This window comes from Lycium ferocissimum, chromosome 5 (assembly GCF_029784015.1).
Source record: "Lycium ferocissimum isolate CSIRO_LF1 chromosome 5, AGI_CSIRO_Lferr_CH_V1, whole genome shotgun sequence".
NCBI classification, from domain to species: Eukaryota; Viridiplantae; Streptophyta; class Magnoliopsida; order Solanales; family Solanaceae; genus Lycium; species Lycium ferocissimum.
Genome location: NC_081346.1, coordinates 75,277,695 through 75,298,532, shown reverse-complemented (window position 1 = coordinate 75,298,532; position 20,838 = coordinate 75,277,695). Strand labels below are relative to the sequence as shown.

The 20,838-nt window shown below is 30.1% G+C and overlaps 2 protein-coding genes across 2 annotated transcripts; one reads left to right on the top strand and one right to left on the bottom strand.

Moving 5' to 3' along the window:
• The first annotated feature begins 5,298 nt into the window (after positions 1 to 5,298).
• On the top strand, positions 5,299 to 7,094 carry LOC132057481 (uncharacterized). The gene is made up of 3 exons (XM_059450102.1): positions 5,299 to 5,620; positions 6,331 to 6,492; positions 6,536 to 7,094. Exons 1-3 carry the CDS (start codon positions 5,380 to 5,382, stop codon positions 6,922 to 6,924), a joined length of 792 nt encoding a protein of 263 aa, XP_059306085.1. The 5' UTR covers positions 5,299 to 5,379; the 3' UTR covers positions 6,925 to 7,094.
• Positions 7,095 to 11,814: 4,720 nt separating this feature from the next.
• LOC132057480 (alpha carbonic anhydrase 1, chloroplastic) lies at positions 11,815 to 17,350 on the bottom strand. Its single transcript, XM_059450101.1, has 7 exons — positions 17,222 to 17,350; positions 17,020 to 17,103; positions 15,172 to 15,392; positions 14,491 to 14,597; positions 13,570 to 13,672; positions 12,928 to 13,107; positions 11,815 to 12,129 (listed from the first exon to the last, which is right to left on the bottom strand). Exons 2-7 carry the CDS (start codon positions 17,099 to 17,101, stop codon positions 11,998 to 12,000), a joined length of 825 nt encoding a protein of 274 aa, XP_059306084.1. The 5' UTR covers positions 17,102 to 17,103; positions 17,222 to 17,350; the 3' UTR covers positions 11,815 to 11,997.
• Between the last annotated feature and the right edge of the window lie 3,488 nt (positions 17,351 to 20,838).

The window sequence follows — 20,838 nt, the reverse complement described above, 5'->3', positions numbered from 1 at the left end:
TGGAACTAATCCTATAAGTTACATTTGTTACACTTGATTTTGTCCTTATATTTTCACTACACTTTTGTTCTTGACTTCATCATGTTTTTTGGACGATCGATTGTCTCACTATCTCGCGAGGTTAGGGAAAGAACCAGACCACAAGGGTATGTAGCAACATGTTTTTTAATTCACAATAATGTTGTCTTTGCAAATTGCAATTTGACTAACGTTCATAGAATTTTTAGGAAATTCTTTGACAGTATAGTTTCTTGTCTTTTTTCGCATTATTTGGGTTTGACAATTACAAGAAATACACACAGACGAGTTTCCTAGCTCATGGGTTTTCTTAATCAATGAGAAGTTTATTTTTTATACTCGTACACTATTTTTTTTCTCTCTTTGGATCGAAACTATAATTATTAGTCAACAAAGATAACGATAGCAAAGACTAAAGCAAGGAATAAGAAAATAGTAGTACAATACAAATTTATCCTGCCTAATTAGTACTTTCACTTCTTACCATTATTCTAATCTTTCTTCCGTTGAAATGAAAATAAAAAACTTGTTTACATATTGACTTGGTGATAGGGAGTATATACGTTGGTAAATACTGAATTACTGTACCTAAGTCAAAATTTTTGGCATTTAAATTTCAGTATTACAATATTTGGTATGTATTTTTTTTTTTTTTAAATAATTGACATCCGTTACTATATTCGATACGTATAAAAAAATATTGCAAATATCAAATATCGTATCACAGTACTTAATATATCAATCCATGTATAATAAAAGACCTATAATCATTCAGACCAAAAGCTTCTTATAATCATTCAGACTAAAAGCTTCTTACCTTTACTGTTTAATATAAACTAAATAAGAGTACTTAGTTATATATAATCATATACAATAAAAATTACTCCAACATGTGTGTTATTTTCTGTCAATACTAGATAATTTTCATTCCTTTCAAGCATGAAAGGGCTTCTATCATTGTCGAAAACTTAATTTTCTACGTTATGTAATTCAAAGTCAAACGAACTGTATTGTACTGCATAAAATTGAAATTGAACTTAAAAATATCAAATCATACAGAACTAATTCGAGATGATAATGATAGAATATTTTTAAAGTTGAAAACAGAAATTATCAAATCAAAATTTTCAAAATGCACTGTACCTACCTGGTGACTGCAACAGTAGTTGTCATAAGTTCAAATCTTGTCAAAGAGAAACAAAAAAGAAAGCAATTAAGTTGAAAATTCTAATCTTTGTCATTGCTTACGTACTATCTACTCTACTTAAGCTGCTTCTCGAAATCTTCTTAAGAATTTTGTTAGGTAAAGCATAAAATCAGAATGTTAGCTCCTAAAAGTTTTTTTTTTTTTTCTTCTCAATTTTTGTGACTTTATTATATAGACTTCTTAGGCAGAGTGCTATATGACTAGACTTGTAGATATATTTCTACCTATATATATAAAATATACTAGCCCACACTGGTTTATGATTATTGCTAATCCTGTAAGATATCTAATCTTCTACGGGCTCCATTAAATGGTGAAATAAAAAATAAATATCTCAATGGGTTCGAGTTTTAGGAATAGAAAAATATCTGATTATGAGTTATTTTTTACTAGTAAATCATATGTGGTACAAATTCGAATTAGTCGGACCAATATGTTCCAGGTATAGGTAGATTTAGAATTTAAAAGGTTCAATCTCTAAGGTTCTTAGCATTAATATTGTTATATTTTTAAAATTATGAGTTAAATCTATTATCTGTTGCAATTTTATTGAATTTTATATAAGTTTAAACCCCATATTAAAAGTAATTGGTTTAAAGAAAGTCAACGATTAAGGTTGCATCCATCTTTGGTTCCGAAGACCAAATGGTTATACACAAAAAGAATCTCAAAGTTGCATAACTTCTTTTTTCTTATAATTGTAGGGTTCGGGCCAACTTGTGTGTATCTCGATTAATTCTACGGGATATCTGCTACCTCCCATCAATATAGATATCGAATAACTCTGTCTGTCAAAGCTTGAACAGATGAGAAGAAATTACTTAGTGTTTTTGCCTCTACTTCTTGTTACTATCTTTCATGTCATTTTAATTGACCTAACTGGTTTGTTTGGTTCAAAACTAATTATTAGTGAGGTTGACTTAATGAATCGTGGTTTAGCTTTGATTAATTTGTCTTTGTGAAGATTAGAAAAAGAGCCCCTTCTTAAGAAAGATTTCTCTGCAAAATTGCATGATGAAATTAAGGTCAATTAAAGCTTGACGATTGAGTGATTTTATCGCCAATGCCTAATTTTTAGTATCATTTTTATACTGAAAGCAAATTGCGTACCTAACATATACGGACTTCTTCATTCTTAATTAAATAAACTACATCAACTTAATTGCTAAACCAAAAACCTACAAGCTAATATAGGGCAAAAATATTTAAGTAACTTAGACTAAGTAATTACCAATTAAATATTATTTTAATGTTGTTACCATTCGCCAATTCCAATACCCACCTAATCATCACTTGTTGGTTTGACAAATGTCGTACCAAATCAATCCGGTTGGTAATCTTTTCTTTCATATCAGTTTAAGCTACTTATAAGAATTTATTAATTTATTTCTTTATTTTTACTCAAAATCTGATACTCGCTTTGCGGCCCAAATTAATTTAAATTTCTATTGTATAAGGCCTATTAAAAAGAGGGAAGCGCTCCAACTCTAGGCATGTGGTTAATTAGTGGATACCCACTTTAGAGTCTCGACTAATCTAGATTCGCGCCGCGTAAGATTTATCAAAGGGAAAACGCTCAAACCAGAGACTTCTGGTTAATTAGTCGATATCACTTTTAGGGTCCCGACTAATACGCGCAAACCAGAGACTTCTGGTTAATTAGTCAACATCAGTTTTACGATCCCGACTAATTAAGATTTGTGTTGTATAAAGCCTATCGAAAAGGAAGTGCTCCCTTCCAGGATTGTTTTTCATTTTCTAGAATACGAACCCAATATCGTTAGTTAAATCTGAAATCTTCAGTTAAAATATGGCAAATCTCCAAACTTTCAATTGGAATATACAAATGATATTGCGGTTATTGGATATTTATCTTCAAAGATTACATGATAGTGAAAACGTTACTATACAAGAAAAAACTGTGATTATCTTTCTGAGAGAAATTAGAATGAAAAAAAAAAGGGAAGAAAAGAAAAAAAACAAAGTTTAAGCGGAACTAAAAATATACAGAACTTTTAACCTATTAAGTTAAGTTGACCTATAATAACAAATATCTTTTCATATCAAAATTAATATAATAATCTTACAAATAGAGTAATAATTTGCTATAACTTGTTAAATTATACTAACAGTATAAAAAAATTAACGATATTAGTACATGTAACTTAAACTCAATCAATACTTATTATCCCTGGCTTTAATTTACCACCTCAATAATTCTTTAGAATCTAAAAGTCTCTCTTTCCCAATTATTGGGTTTTTGGGTCACAACCTCCAGGTTTTAAGTTGTTAAATAATGAAATTCATATAATATAGTAAACTATTTTTTTTTTCTAATTCTTTGGCTAGAATAAAAAGATAATTAACATCTACTTATACCTAATTCTACTTAAAATTGCTATCTAACACGACCAAATTGGTACCTAACGAAGGTCATGCATATCTGTTGGTGTCACAGGCAATTATAAATTGATTTGCGCCTAACTAAACTATCAAAAATTGTAAGTTAATTGATTATTGATCGCTAGCCCTGGCAAGTCCAAGTATAATCAGTCTTTTTGAATTATTATAATATGATTGTTGGTATTGGTACAAGTTATATGTTGGACTTTGATGTAAATGTTTAAACAATAAATGGGAAAGGAGAAAATTATGGAAAAATAAAGAGAGAGAATATCACTCGCTAACATAATAACATGGCTTAATATACAAATTGACGCCTTTAATTGCACGATTATGTAAAGTAGGCTCTTAACTTCACGATTTCTCAACTAAAAACCTCTAGTTAATCCAAATATATTGTGGATATTTCTAATTATGTTTACGAGTTGACAATTTGAAATTGAATTGTAAACATCTTCAAGTGCGAGACAAAAACTTTGCATTTCTCTCCTTTAATTAGAGTTCACGAGATAAAAGTTGAACATGCAATCTGAAGTCATTCCCCAAATAAATATTCATAAATATTTTAAAACATGTGTTCTAGCCCATTAGAGGTGATTAATTGGAATATCGTGAAGTTAAGGGGTCAATTTTACAAAACTATGCAGGTACAAACGTTAATTGTAGTATTAAGCCTAATAATAGTATTAACTTTATTCTTAATAAAGTACTCAAAGAGTAGTAATGACAAACACACACACACAAAAAAAAGCTTAACAAGTTAATGACATTTGAAATAAAGATCTCTTCAATCATTTACAAATATTGTAATACACTAAATTATTAAAATGATTGTCCATCATATAACTACCTTCACTTTTTTGTAAATATTAAAAAGACAATCTCAAAATTCAGCATCTCGTTCAAACATAAATCCAAATTATTCTAGTGCCCCACAGATTCATAGTAAACAATGTACAAAAAAGTTCATCAAATCATTGAATATCTCAAAATAACACTATAACTTTTGGAAGTTTCCTTTTCGTTCACTTTCATTTTGGCAAAAATGAACTTCACCTTCTAGAAAAAGAACCCAATTGGTCCATTATTTATTACTAGTACTGTTCTCCCGTTCCAAATTATTGTCGTTTTTTTTTTCTACTCCAAATTTAAATCATGTGAACTTCAATTAATATTTTAAAATATATTTTTGACATATTAATATGAGAAAATTTACAACAACAATAATAATTACTCCTAACTCTCATCAAGTTGAGGCCGACTATATAAATCTCTTCTTTATTTAAGCTCATTCCGTATCATCATCATCATATAATTATGAGAAAAATTACAACTTATATTATTTTTCATATAACTTTTGAATATCCAAATTTTAATTTTAAAATATTAAGTTAATCTAATCTAGTTTAATCTCAAATGTCAGTTAAATTAACTCTCGAAAAAGAAAATCGATAATTATTTTGGGACGGAAAGAAAAAAGGGCATCCCGTGCACAAAGCATCCTGTGACAAAGAAAGGCGCAAACAAGCCTTTTCAACCTGTACAAAATATTAATAATTTCTTATTTCTCAAATTTGTGACAAGAAAAATATCTTAATAGAATATAAAATAAATAATATTCAATTTTTTTTTCTCTTCATTTATAAATATCTACTTCCGTCTACGCTATCCTCCCTTAGGATTTCTTCCTTTCACATTTGCTCATCCACTTTCTCACTCTACAAAATTTCTTCTAATTTCTCTCTCTAAAAATGCCTCAAGTTGATTTGGAAACACTAGTTTCTGCCTGTGCCGGCGGAAATAATGACCGGAAAGTTGCATGTGAAACTTTAGCTGACGTCAGCGCCGGCGAATCGCCGGCGAAAGATGATGAGGAAAAGCAACCGGAGATACCGCCGGATTATCCGCCGGAATCATTTTGGTTATCGAAAGATGCTGAGTTTGATTGGTTTGATCGTAACGCCTTTTTGGACCGTAAACAGTCGACAAAAGGTATTGTTACGAAAATATAATAATTCAAAGTTGTAGGAAATATCAAAATTTGGTAGGAATTTATGTTTTTAATTTAGAGTCGATTTACGTAGTTAGAATTTTATATTGCTAGAAAAAAATAAATTAAAGTTTTATCGAAATTTGGTATTTTGAATTAGATCGATGATTTATATTTTAAAATTAATATTTTTTTTGTTTTTGATCTGAGATTTTTGTTGCAAAAAATAATTGAAAATATTATAAGTTTTTTAGCGTTTTAATTCATGTCTATTTTCTATTATTAATATGATAAAAAAAATATATTTTAAAATCTTGCTATTTTAAATTATATAGATTTTCAAAAACTATTCAAAAACACACTGCAGCGTGATAAGTAAAAGTACATGGCTTGATTAGCAAAGTATATTCTGAATTTATATAGGAATAGATTTTTTTGTTTTGAGTTAAAGTAGGTTTATATAGTAGAGAACATTCAAAGATTTATAAGTTCATGAATAAAAGCTGGTAGAATTTGATATTTTAATTCATGTGTAGTTAGGATTTATAGTCAGAATTTATATAGGAATTGATTTTCGTATTTTGAACTAAATTAGATTTTCGTACTATTATAAATAAGAATGTTGATGGCTATTTTCATAGAGTACAGAATTATAAAGATTATTCAAAGATTTACGAACTTATGAATAAAATATTTTCCATGTTTCCATCAGGTATCGGTCCAAACACAACGAACTTAAATCAAGGTTCAAACTCAAGTTCACAGAGATTCTCATCAACTTTGAAATCTAAGGCTTCGATAATCGGATTTCCTAAAACTCAGAAAGCTACTTATGTTGATTCGAAACGGCGAGCATGTAAACCGGCAAACATACGTCTTTTTTATACGCAAAAAATCCATTTTCCCGAATCTTAAAGTTAAGCGAGTTAATGAACCTTCGTCGCCGAAGGTATCATGCATGGGAAGAGTAAGATCAAAACGAGGTCGAAGAAGATCATCGGAAAAAAAATCAAAAAAATGTGAAAAGAAATATTCACTCGAGAGATCAAGAAGCAAAAAAACCGGATATTTTTCAAGATTATTGTCAATATTCCGGTCTAATAAAAAACCGGTTCGGTCTAGTACGGATAAAGGGTTGGGTTCAAGAGTAGAAGAACCGGTTGTTATACCGTTGAGAAAGAGCAAAAGTGTGAGTGTAGAGAAAACACGTGGTGTTGAACCGGCCGGTTTAGGAGGGATGAAACGGTTTGCTTCCGGTCGAAGATCAGAATCATGGGATTGCGATGAAATTAATGTAGTTGTTTAAAGTGGATCCCAATGGAATAAACGTCTTTATGGTAGTTGAATTTTTTTTGGAATTTGGTAGGAAAAATTAGCGGCAAGAAGGTCTGTATACACTTTACCCTCTTCAGACTGCATCTGGTGGGACTATACTGGTATGTTGTCGTTGGCATGAAACATTAACAGTCTTTTTCACTTTTTTTCTGTTAAATTTCGAGGTAAAACAAAAAAGCTACTACTATGGTACTTTTGTGGATATTTTTTTTCTTTTATAAATGTTTTAATTTCTCCTTGCTTTTTGATTTTTGACCTTTTCAGTACGAGGATGATGAGAATAGGTTTATAGATATTGTAAATAGATTTAGTTTTGGAGTGAAGGCTTGTAAAGTTTACTATATCTAGATTATAATGAAAATGATTTGGAAATAATCGTTTTGCTTTGTTTTTTTAACTAATTCGAATTCGCTCAGAGTGGTTTATTAAGGGGTAAAACACTTTTTGCTGAAGACGAGTTAATTCTTCCGATTTCATCCAGTACCATCTAATTAAGAACGAAAAAAGTACTTACTGCAACTTGACAATTTACTGTCCATATCTCGATCCAACCGGAGTAACAAAAAATAAACCGGAGTAACAAAAAATGCTTACTACTACGCGTGGTGTTGAACTGATTTTTATTGAACCGGCCGGTTTACGATGGATGAAACGGTTCGCATCGGGCCGGAAATCGGAATCATGGGGAGGCGATGAAATTAATGTAGTTGTTTAAAGTGTGGGTTCCAATGGAAGAAAAGTCTTTATGGTAGTTGGAAAATTTTTGGAATTAGGCAGGAAAAATTAGTTGGCTTTTTCCATTTACTCTGTTATTTACAGATAAAACAAAAAAGCTACTATTATGGTACTTTTTGGAATTTTTCTTTTTTCTTTTAGTAAATGTTTTCCTTTCTCCTTGCCTTTTTGACTTTTGACCTTTTCGGTACTGGGATGATGAACAGGTTTATATATTACAGGTAAAACAAAAAAGCTACTATTATGGTACTTTTTGGAATTTTTCTTTTTTCTTTTAGTAAATGTTAAACCTATTCATCTTTCATCATCCTAGTACTGAAAAGGTCAAAATCACAAAAGCAAGGAGAAAATGAATAGGTTTATATATATATATGTTGTAAATAGATTTGGTTTTGGAGGATTGTAAAATTTACTTTCTATCAGTTAGATTAGTAATGAAAATGATTTGGAACTATCGTTTTTGTTTCTACTTCAATTCAAGTATAAGCAAATATGGGAGATTATTACTTTGGATCACTAATATATGGTGAAATCGATATGATTCCTTCACATTTAATCAAAAGCTTCGGGTTCGACCTTTGAATATTAAAAAAAAAAAAAATCTGAGAGTAAAAGCTTTCCGTTTATGGACATTACGCGGGTGAAATTCAAATTAGTTGAATCTTACTAAATGATCTCCAATACGAATTTTAGACATTGGGCGTAAAAAACCAAAAACTATTTCCAAAGTTGTCACGTGACGCATAAATCTCAAAAATCACAAACACAGACAAGATATTTGGTCAATACAATAAGAAATCTAGGACTAATTGAATTTTTGGTCCATTTATGTTTTAGTTGTTAGCAAATTGTGTCGTGTTTGCTCTTATATTAATAAAGATCAAAAATAAAATGAGTGGATTTCACTTGTTTGACTTTGAAGAAAAATTTTCATACTTATCCTTCCATTTGAATGTCCCTCAATTATGGAAAATAGAAATTTTTGACCTTCATTTTAGTTTGGTCCCGAATTTGTCTTTACCATTACTAGAGTAACTCAGATTTGTCATTCAACTTTGAAAAATAAAACAAATTGATTGTTTGTTTAAATTTGGTCTCAAATACATCTTTACCGTCAATAAATTGACTTAGATTTGTCCCAACGAAATCAAAGTTATACACAGCTTATTAGTTGAATGGTGATTTTTCAATTGTCCATTCTTGACCTATGATGTTGCAATATATTTGCTATCTTCATTTGAATTATATATACTTTGGTGTTGAAAGAATCTTATTATAACTAGATCCTCACTTGAAGTATATAAACAATTAGGAAGTTAAAATATCTCACATATTTTATTATATCAAATTCGAACTGATTTATTAAAAAAAGAACTAAAGAAAACACACAAACGTGAAGGAAAAACAATGGGTTACAGCAATTAGATAGGAATCATACAGTCTGTCGAGGCAGAACTGCGTAGCACATGAGTTTGTTTCCACGTCGGTGTATTAATATTATAATCCCAAATAAATATTCAGTTTAAGTACCAATTATAGAATCAACAATACTAATGAAACTTAGATTAAATGATTGGAGAATAATTATTATTTGGAGTTGGATACTACGTGAGAATCAACTGTGCTAATGATATTCTTATTTTAGTCGCCAACTACATATATTACTCAGTATTATTTAGTCTTTTTTTATTTGTTTGGTTAATTCTTTCAAAAAAAGGGGGGGGGGGGGTGAAAAGGGGAGAGATTATATAGAATCGAGGCAAGGTGGTTTATGATTGAATTTTAGAGGCATTTTTATCATTTATTAAATCCAAATTTTTGACCTATTTTGAATACACTCGGAGCTTTGGCAACAACCATAGGAGGTGTGATGTGCACACTCCTCCCCATTTCATTTTGTAATTGAATTTTTATATTTATCTATGCCAAATGTATGTATTAAATCTAGAAGTAGCGGAAATGTAGCATATATAATCAGTGGATTGAACTGATAGCGACATTCTCGACACGGAGAATAAAATATATATGTGAAGTATCACTAATTATTTAAAAAAATTAAAATTGAATCTATAATTTCAAAATTGTATAGGGCTCAATGGTAAGAATATAAAGGTAGAACTTAGAACCCGTTAAATTTAAATTCTAGTCTGCTTATTATCCATGATATAGTAAACTCATTTTTTTGAAATTCTGAATCTGCCTCTACAACAATAAGAAGAATTTAATAAAGTAATAACAAACGGAGAAACTTGCAGTTTTCACATTAATCGTCATTTAAATGTCAAAAGCTTGTATTACTTAATAATTGTCTTTACTTGTTGTTTTCTTCATTGAAAAAATAATAATCAAGAAAAGATGAAAAATAGAGAAATTTGCAGTTTTAGATATAGAAGAAGAAAACAAGTAAAGACAATTATTAAGTCGTACAAGCTTTTGACATTAGAGAAACTTGCAGTAAATAATAATCAAGAAAAGATGAAAAATAGAGAAATTTGCAGTTTTAGATATAGAAGAAGAAAACAAGTAAAGACAATTATTAAGTCGTACAAGCTTTTGACATTAGAGAAACTTGCAGTTTTAGATAAAGAAGAAGAAAACAAGTAAAGACAATTATTAAGTCGTACAAGCTTTTGACATTTAAATGGTGAGTAATGTGAAAACTGCAAAGCTTGACATTGCTGAAATAATAGCACTTCTATGTAAGTGTTCTAATTTACCCTTCATAAAACAAATTAATGGCTTCTTTTGCTAGCTTTTATGATGGAGAATTTTTGATGGTTGAATGGTTGAAGTCAAACTATTGACTAGTTATTTAGTCAATAAGTGCAACTTATTAGTGCATTTGGAAAGAATATTAGTGATCAAATCTTTTGCTAGAAGTTTCAAGTATAACTTATTTGAAAATCAAATTTAAACTTAGGAATTAAGTTGGGAAAATTACATACTAGTATCTAGGGGTGTACATAGACCGGGTTGGTTCGGATTTTTCAAATACCAAACCAAATCAATTGCATTGGATTTTTAAATCTATAAACCAAGCCAAACCAAACCAACAAAATTCGGGTTTTCCAACCTTGGGTTTCTCGATTTTTTGGGGTTGCTCGGGTTTTTCGGGTTTTTTCCGGTAAAGTCTTCATACAAAATATATTCCTTGTACTTCAATATTTCTTTAGTGCTAGCAAGATACGACTATCTAATTAAGATATTTTTAAGAAAATAACACAAAATGTGAGATGAGAGATGACGTTGTACTAAAATATTGAACAAAAAATGTAATGAAATCGCATAAAATAAAATGATCATAACCTAAAAGTACTAAGTCATGCTATAATAAATACAGGTAATTTGTAAGGCATATCGAAAATTATCATAATGTAAGAGTACTAAGTCATGCTAAAATAAGTACGGCTAATACATATTAGTTACATGGCTAATTATTAAAGAAAAAAATAAAATTAATTTATTTATTTTCATTGTATAAACAATATAAACTAAAGAATAGATAGCCAACATTATTGTCATTTCTAGTGTTAGAATTAAATTTCTTTTTTTAGCATTAATATTGATTTGATTTTTGTTGGGTTTCATTTGAGTTGCTAATATCTATAAGCTATAAAACCTATTGGACCATTCAAATTCTAATTCCAAGCTTGAAATAATATGTTAAAAGACAAAAAACTATGAAAAAGTTTAAGAAATATTTATAAATTACATTTTAAATCAATATTTTTATGTATAAAATATTTTTGAAATTTTATACATGTAATGACAGGTTTATTTGATTCGGTTTGACTTTTTTAAGTTAAAACCAAACCAAGAGTGGTCGGGTTTTTCTTTTTAAAACCAAACTAAGTCAAACCAAACCACTAGTTGGGTTTTTTTCTCGGTTTGGTTCGGATTATCGGTTTAGTGCGGTTTGTCGGTTTCGTTTGTACACAGTATCTTTGGGTGATCTAGTTTTATAAAATAACCAAAGAAATGTGTAGGTTTTGTATATTTATACTTATATATACATATAATATACATATATTATACGTAGAATATACCTATACTATACGTATAATACACATATGATTGTGTTGATTTTGTATATTTAGGCTACCGTCGGTAATTAAGACTGACCAAAGGTACAAATGCATAACTATCCCAGTTAAGTTCTACGATCTATCTTATCAACCTCCTTAAAAGGAAATTTGACAATGGGTCAAACTGTTCACATAATAATTATTCGATCGGTTTTATTTTATGTGATGCACTTTTCTTCGAGGAGAATTAATTTATAGACACATATAAAACATATATTGAAGGTTTAATTCGCTTGGGCTTCGTACATCTGAATTTGTCTTCCATTTAAAGGCTGAACTGGTCTTGCATTTCTCTTGCAAGTTGAAACCAATGGAGCTCTCAAAGCTTCTACTTGCTCTCTTGATATTGATCTCACCTGCATTCACAATTTTTTTAATTCATTATTTCATATATTCTAAGTACAAAATTTGGGCACAAAATTAATCCAAATGTGGTGGATAATGCTAACTAAGAAATCTCATGCTACTTATGTTTGCCTAAGATGTGACTATGTGTGATAAAATTAGCGTATGTAAATATAATTCGCCCAACATGTCAAAATTTAGATGGATCGGGTTGGGCTTATTTTTATGGCAGGTCTATTTGAGCATAACCCATATTAACCTATCTAAAAATTAGGTTGGTTTGAGCTAAATATGTGGCTCCAATTGACCATAAAAGAATTTGTCACTTTTTTAGTTTTAGATATGGCCATAATAAAGAAAAAAAGTTTATTTAATAATTGAATAAATTGTAAACGTAAATAAATTAAAACTTGATTAAAGTTGGGCGGGTTGAACCATGAAAGATTATCCATCTTAATGCAGCCCATCTCAACAAAATTAACTTTTGGACGGGTTATACTAACCCATTATCCATCTTAAAGCAACTCATCTCAAAGACAGTAATTTTTGGGTGGGTTACGCTAACCCGTTATCCATCTTAACACAACTCATCTTAAGTGCAGGTAACATTTGGGCAGAATAAAGACCTATCCATTTATTGATTCAACTCATTTAAACCGTCAAAATTCAGCCCAACCTGTCTATTTGACATCCTTGGATGTGACAATAACAGTTTTAATTCGCTCATGTAACATTCATTTAGACTAACAAATGAGGGTCAAATACTTCAAGAAAAAATATAAAGGAAGGAGAAAATTTAAATTACATACCTTGCCAAGGATGTACCAAGAGACAATTTCAGAGCATGGTGGAGTTGTTAAAGAACCAGTGTATGTGTAATATTTGCGTGAATGTTTCCTTATTTCATGTGTATCAATTGTTCCAAGCTGAACTTGTGTTTCTTTTTGTTTTGCTACATCCCTTGCTAGCTCATTCAGTTTGTTTTGAAGCTGATGAACATAAAAAACATTACAACGTTATTAACTTTAAAAATTTAATAAAACAAATATAAATTCTCACAAACATCTATTATATATACATAAAAAAAATAAAAATTTGACCTTATATATAGTGTGTAATTTTGCAACGAAGGGGATTCAGATGAATTCGAATTTGATAGGCGAATCCAAGATTTAAATTTGATAGGTTCGAATTTGGGACTATACTACAACCCATGTGATTTACTAAACTTATCATTTCTAGCTATTTAATTTTTAACACAAATATAAACTAAGCCAAAGTAATTGGGTTCACGGAAACTAACGTCAAATACTACATCAACCCAATGGTTACCATAGGTTGTAATCGGGTGGCAGGTTTCCATCCATCGTTATCTCAAGTTCGATCTCTGAAAATGAAGTCATAGTATAAAATTGAAAGTAATAATAAATGTATAGAGAATGTGATAGTACCTTGGTCATTAGGGGATCAGGATGGCCCAGATGGAAGAGAATTGCCAAAACTGCTATAGTATTGTCTTCAGCAAAATGAACTAGATGAAGCTCTGCAGCATATCTGTAAGAAAAATTAAAATTAATCTGGCCTTAAGATATAGTTCACTCGACATACAATTTGTACTTGGACAACAACCTTCAGTCTTGTTATTGCACATTCAATTGACAATAAGCTTTTCTCTTAATTCGTTCACTTAGTTTTGTAATTGGTGGTATCGGGAGTCAGCTTGTACGCACCCTGACTGTGGAAGCCAAGCTAAGTTAAAGAAAAGGGGTAGTCAAATCCTCTTCTTGAAAAGTTACACTATGCAAATAGAGCAAAAACGGTTTTTTTTGGTATATTTGATACTGTTGAATCTTGCTAACAAAAGGCACAATTCTAATATTGTGGCAAAGGGGTTGGAGAATTGTTTTAGATTGCAGGTTCAAATCTTAGGTCTGACATTGCTAGATTTTTTTTTTTTTTTTTTGAATTCCCTCGTCTAACTTCTTGGCTCCGTCACTGCTTGACTATTTTGCCGATCGAATAATTACTATCTTCCACCAACACAAATATTTAATAACACTGCCCATCAAAATATTGATAAATGGACAGAGATCACTTGGCTTTTTGTTTCTCTTGAAAGTTGAACCCTGATTTCAAAAATTTCCATCCATTTTATTGGTGGCTAGGCACACTCTTTGGTGCTTACAAGACAAAAAGTAGATAATCTTGTAATTAATAAGAGATAAATGTTATACCCTTTCTTAACCCTCACTTTTTTTTCATTTAAATTTCATTAGCAAAACTCATCTGATTTTGTGTAGTTACAGAGAAAAAATAAATTTATAAATAAATAGATAAATTACTGAACTAATGAAAGAGAGAGATGAGCATACTGAGTGCCATCAATTCTGTGTTCAGAAGGAGCATGCCAATGCATTTGTTTAAAGTTGTAAGTTTTACCATCCACAATTAAACTTCCTGCATTCTCACCATATTTTATCTGCAAGAATTGATTTAATTAATCTCATGACAAAATAATAATCTTGGGGGAAAAATAATCATGACAATTATCCTAAGAAGCAAAAACGATCAAAGACAAATAAAATTAAAGAAAAGTGGGGGACAAAATCCAAGGAAAAGAAGGATAATTTCCTAATGAGAACTGAAAATGAGCACACAATAAATAAGAATTTTTTTATGGGAAAATAATTTCTTTGGTCATATTATTGATAAATTCTAAAATTTTAGTTCTTGTGATATATGATTCAGTATATTAACCTTTAATCAATTGAAATGTGAGATATATATATATATACACACACACGTCATTAAGTGATGTAATGGTTAATAATCACAGTAAATTTGAGACTATTCATAAGTAAAGGGATCAAAGTGCATACTTCAATTAATTAAAGATTAAATATACAAGGACTATAATTAGAATTTACCAATAATTAAAAGACCAGATTTCGTATTAACCTTTTTTTGTTTTAGTAACAAAAACAAATTATATGTAAAAAATGTTATAAAGAAAAAAATGAAATTGGATACATCAAAAGATTAAAAAAACTAACCCCAACATTAAAGCCATTATCAACCAAAGTAGCAACTTCAGTATGATTATATTGCATAATCAAGGGCTTCAACTTTTTGTTGACACCACAATTATCACTGATAATGTTAACTGGGGACTGTGATTTGCCATTTGAACAGGCTGAAAATGTTGGGCTCAAACTTCCCCATCTATTTGGGCCTACTGGGCCAGTGTAACCAAATTTGACTGCCAAAGCATCACCTAAAAAACCAGAGAAGAGTTTAAGTTATATACTATTATATAATTTTTCACCAGTTATTTCTTTTTGGGATAGTTGTTTAGTCAATGATCGTCTTTTTATTTCTCTTGCATTTAATGAACCTTTTAGACCATAGTCTAAAGATTTTTTATGAACAAAGTGAAAATCTTATGAGAAAACGTTAGACCACAAGTCCACAATCTAAAAGTTTATAAATGATTGCAAACGTTAGACGATGTTTAATATTTTGACTGTAAGGTTGAAAAAAATATGAGTAAACATCAGACATGAGTCTAACGTTCTCCCCAGGGGTACTTTCCTAAGGGTTATACTTGCACACCTTTTAAAGATAGGAACAAAATCAAAATGTGAGCCTAAAAACGGGACATATGCATAAATCACTCAATACACTATTGGGAAAAAGTTATGTACACTATCAATGCAATTTTTTTATACTGTCAGGTCATTCAAAGAATATCTACAAAAAAGTCTCTTTAATTTGTGATTTGTGATCTTAAAAATAAGTCGGATTAAATGCTATAACAAGTAAAAATAACCTGATGTGTAAATTTTTTCTATGCTGATGGTGTATATAATTTAAATTAAAAAAAATATAAATTAATTAATACGGGAAGATTGAGTGGAATTTTAAAAATTAAAGCTCATATATTCTACCCTAAGGTGTTAATTTATCTTCCAAGTATTTCTTGATCTCCATCTAAATTATGTACAATTCTTGGGGTAATAGTATAAAAATGCTGGTCTAAATATTTTAAACGTACAAGCAAAAATTTGTTATGTTAGAGGACAAAATCATAAAGCTACAAAAACAGTAAGAACTTTAGACAACTAAAAAGCATGACCATGCTGTTTTGTTTTTTTAAAAGTATATATTCTCATCACAAGGTATGTCAAATTTTTTTAACAATTAAAGCAATGAATAGCTTCAAAGTAGGATGGTTTTATTTCCCAATACGTATTTTAACCCTCTGGTATTTATAACTCGGTAGTTCAACTAATTCAAATTTAAAGTGAAAGCGCTTTTTATTAGCGATTTTCATTTTATAGGCCCGAACCAAAAAACGTCTAATTAAGAGGGGAGAATAACTGGAGGAGTTTCATCCATCACACTTGTGTTCGGGAGTCCAAAGCGACTAAATTGAATTCCCTTCTCCAAAATCTTTAATTGTGCAAATAGAGTAAAAAACAGTTTTTCTTTTTGTATATATTCAAATTATTGAATTCCTAAGAGAAACTCCAGTATACCGATAAATGTGGTTGAACATTTTTTTTAATCACACGTCTGAATCTCGAGTAACATATATTATTGCTTTTATATATTCTCTTCTAAAATTTTCTGGCTATACTAACCATCAAGGCATCAACTATACACACACACCAACCAATGGAGAGAAAGACATGCATGCATGATGGGGTGGAGCTGGAGGGACGAAAGGGGGTTCAGATTCTGAAAATCATACAGTATATATAATGTCACTAATTTTTTTCATGGGTATATATATTAGACATTGAATTCCCCTAACGAAAATTACTGCCTCTACCGCCGCCGCTATATTCAACACTTAAAAATATATACTTATTTCAGGAAAGAAGAGATAGTGGACTTACCAGATGCACTAGTGAATAGATTGAACAAAAGAACTATACACACATTGATCACCCAAACTGAAATTCCACCAACAACAGCCATTGCTGATGCAAAAACAGAAAAATAAAAAAATCCTTGACTATCAATTTCTTGAAAACCCAAATACAAAGAATTTGAATGAAACAACAAATCAAAAAAAAAGAAGTGTTATTGATGGCTTACAGAGGATGTTTGAAACAGAGACAACTCACTGTCTGAGAAGTTTTTTTGGAACATTAACTCAATTCATGTCCTTATTTATAAGCTGTTTGAATGACCCTTTTACTATATCAGTAGTTGCCCACTATTTTCTTTTGCCTTTCTTGGATTTGGACTTGTTTTGTTTTTGTCTGAGGATATGATTCTTTTCTATTTCCACAAGTAAAAAATTATAGTAATTACTATTGGAGAACATATTCCACCATAATATAGGGTAGATTACTTGTTATTACACATAAATGTGATTTGATTTTTTTTTTTTTTTTTATATTGACGGTGTATATACTTTAAACTCAATCTGATACATTTAGAGTTCTAGCTTTATGTGTGAATATTTCGACTAGTGACTTAATTGTGTTTACTTTAATTTTACGTGAAGACAATTTTTTCTCGACTTAATTACTAACTGTGACCACCAAAGGTTATGGTGGGGTGATAAATAACTTTTAAGCTTGAATCAGAGATCTCAGGTTTGACTTTGAAAATAAAATCATTTTTTATATGGGGTGTTTTATCCTCCAAAATAAATTTTTTGATGCGAATCTGAATTACTTGGACTCAATGCAAGCGGGAAACAAAAAAAAAAAGAGTTACTAATTGCGGGATTTTGTTTTACAAAAGATAAACAATCCAGCTAACCTTGCTGTACCTGTTTTGAATCATTTTTTTCTTTTACAATTTGGTTCAAATTAGATCCTTAAAAACTAAGCAATGTTTTCACGCTTAATTAATTAGTTGTCTTGACATACTTAGATGTCGTAATGAAAGTCATCTACTATGAGCACAACACATTTTAAGGATTGTAGTGCAACAGTTTCTTTATTCTTAATCAAAGGTCTCAGATTTGGATATGAAGATAGAATCGCCTTTGATAGATAACATTCTACCGTAAAAATTTTCTAAGCTGATCCGAATTAATCCAACTTCAGATAACGAACGGAACACATAATATATGACGGTCATCATACCAATGTAGTTATCACGATTTTCAAGGAATAGTGGGAAATTATTGAGTGGTGCATTTATTACTAGCTACAAAATATTGGAAGAAGGAATAAGAATGTTGTGAATTTTTTAGACTGTTAGATAAATATAAGTACTGTTCTGAAAATATGTTATCTCGTGACCTGTGACATTGAGCCTATGAATTTTGCAATGACAATGTTTTTGGATAAAGGGAAATACTATATTATTGTTACTGAGACAAACATTTCGGAAAAAAATGTACATGTGATCCCAATTGGCAATAATTAATATTAACTTGGCTTATTGATATATTTTAACAAGCTGTAACATGTAACTTGGTGTATTTTGAGGATATTAATTCTGTTTTTATAAAATGTGGAGATATACTAATAGTATCAAAATTTGTTAATATTGTTATCCATTAAATAATACCATCTATCAATTTCAGTATATTATTTGAGGGTTTTTAGAAACGGAAGTGTTTCAATGCAGCAAACAAAGCAAGTAGCTGAGAGAAAGCGAGCAACACCTTATATAGGTTAGGCAGAGCAAGGCCTATGAGAGAAAGCCATATATTGCGCGCTAGTCTAGCTGATTATTATGTTAATTGTAGCGCGCCTATCCTCCTCTCACTTTGGAATTTTTTAAAAGTATTTTCTTATAATGATCCAGTCGAGAGAATACAATACATCAATGTAAAAGATTTTCTTGTTTCTATAAGCTTAACTTACTTAACTGAAAGACATGAAGGAGAAAAATAAATACATGGTCTATAATTTTAACAAAAGAAGAAAGATATTTCATTATAATTTCGGAATAGCTTGTCCCAAACCAAATGACCCCGTAGAAAAGAGTTTTGACACATGTATATTTATGAGTCGATTTTGAAGATTATTTTATAACTGAAAGGCCAAAATATAAAGTGATTTGATTGCACCATAAGAAAAGAAAATAAGAAAGTAGAAATTAAGGGGTAAGAGAATTTTACCTTTTCTTTTTCTTTTTTCAAATCAAATGGATGATGACAACCACAATATTCTATCTTTGTTGCAGAAGCCACACGTATCCACTGTGAATTTAGAGGTCACTAAAATCTCAAAAGGGTACATTCCACAATATAAAAAAGTTGTGGCTTAGAGATGACCTAAAGGATTGGAATTGAAAGGAAGTGATAGACATATATTTCTTTTTGGATTGAGGAGAAATGAGAAAAGTGGTAATTAGGGAGGTACAAATATATATAAAAAAATAATAAAACAAATTCTATAACAATCATACTTTATTTTATAATAATATTTACTATAAATTGAAACTGATTTTTCATGTTATATTATTTTATATATGTTCTCTATAACAACATTTCACCATAGCAGTCAAACAATATACAAACAAACAACACCATTGCAGAGAGGTTGACTGAATAATATTCATGTGATTGCGGAAGTATCAAGATTTTCATGATCTATTTTTTTTGTTCATTCAATGTTCAGTATTCAAATTGAAATCTGACTAATACGGATTCACTGCCGAAAATTTTATTATGGGGATAAAACGTTTCCTATCAATGATACGAGACTTCTGGTTTAGGATGGAGGGGTGCTTACCACCTCGCCATAACTAGTGGTAGAGTCAAGAGTTCATTAAGAGAATAGTATACACGTGAAGAAGTTAAGGGGATTTAACATATAGTATATGTATAAATCAGTAAAATAATTGGCCTATTTGTGCAGTATATTTTTTCGACGAAAAAGTATCAGTTGACTCCACTGGAATAAAATGGTTCCACCACTAACCATAACCTTGATGACATTGTCAGTTCACTTTCGGTGACATTAAACTCTACCTCATTTGAACCGAAAGTAACACATATAGCTATCCATAAAACAACATATTATTGTGTTCTCGGTCTCATTAAACAAAATGCAAAAGAAATCTACTTTGTTTCAAAAGAGTCAAACAAATTTCACTAGTGTTTATACATAATAATCAATTTTTTAAAGAATTCAGATTGATTTAATTATTCCTTCACACTTTGCTTGATATCTTCATTACCAAAATTAGCTTTACAACTGTTATTTTAACATTTACTTCTAAAACTACTAACATATAATACACAATTAAATACATATCTTTAGTGCAAGTATTGTAAAATGGTATCAAATGAAATAGGACAAAGAGAGTATATAAAATTCCATTTATTTGGGAAGCATATACAACCTCCCCCGTGCTAGATCTATCTTAGTTTCCAGCAATGAGTTGCTAGTTCCTTTGGCGTTTTATCTATGTTTTCTTATTTAATTAAGTATTCTGGTTCATTTCTGGAAAGAAGAAATAGTTCAATTCAATGTCACATAGAGAATTTTATTAAAATTTTAGAAAATCTCAACCATATTTGCCAATTGGATGAGAAGAGGCCAAGATCTTCCAGCTTGAATCTTGTTTCTTGTGACAATTACAAATAATGTAACTGTTAGCCATTACAAATAATTATATTGAGTTGGTCACGAGGATCCCAAATTCTTTTGGGTATGTCAGACCTTATTTATTTTTCAACAAGGGGGCAAATTGTCCTAAGATGAAATGGATCATAACCTAATTCGGTCAGTAAGTCCCTC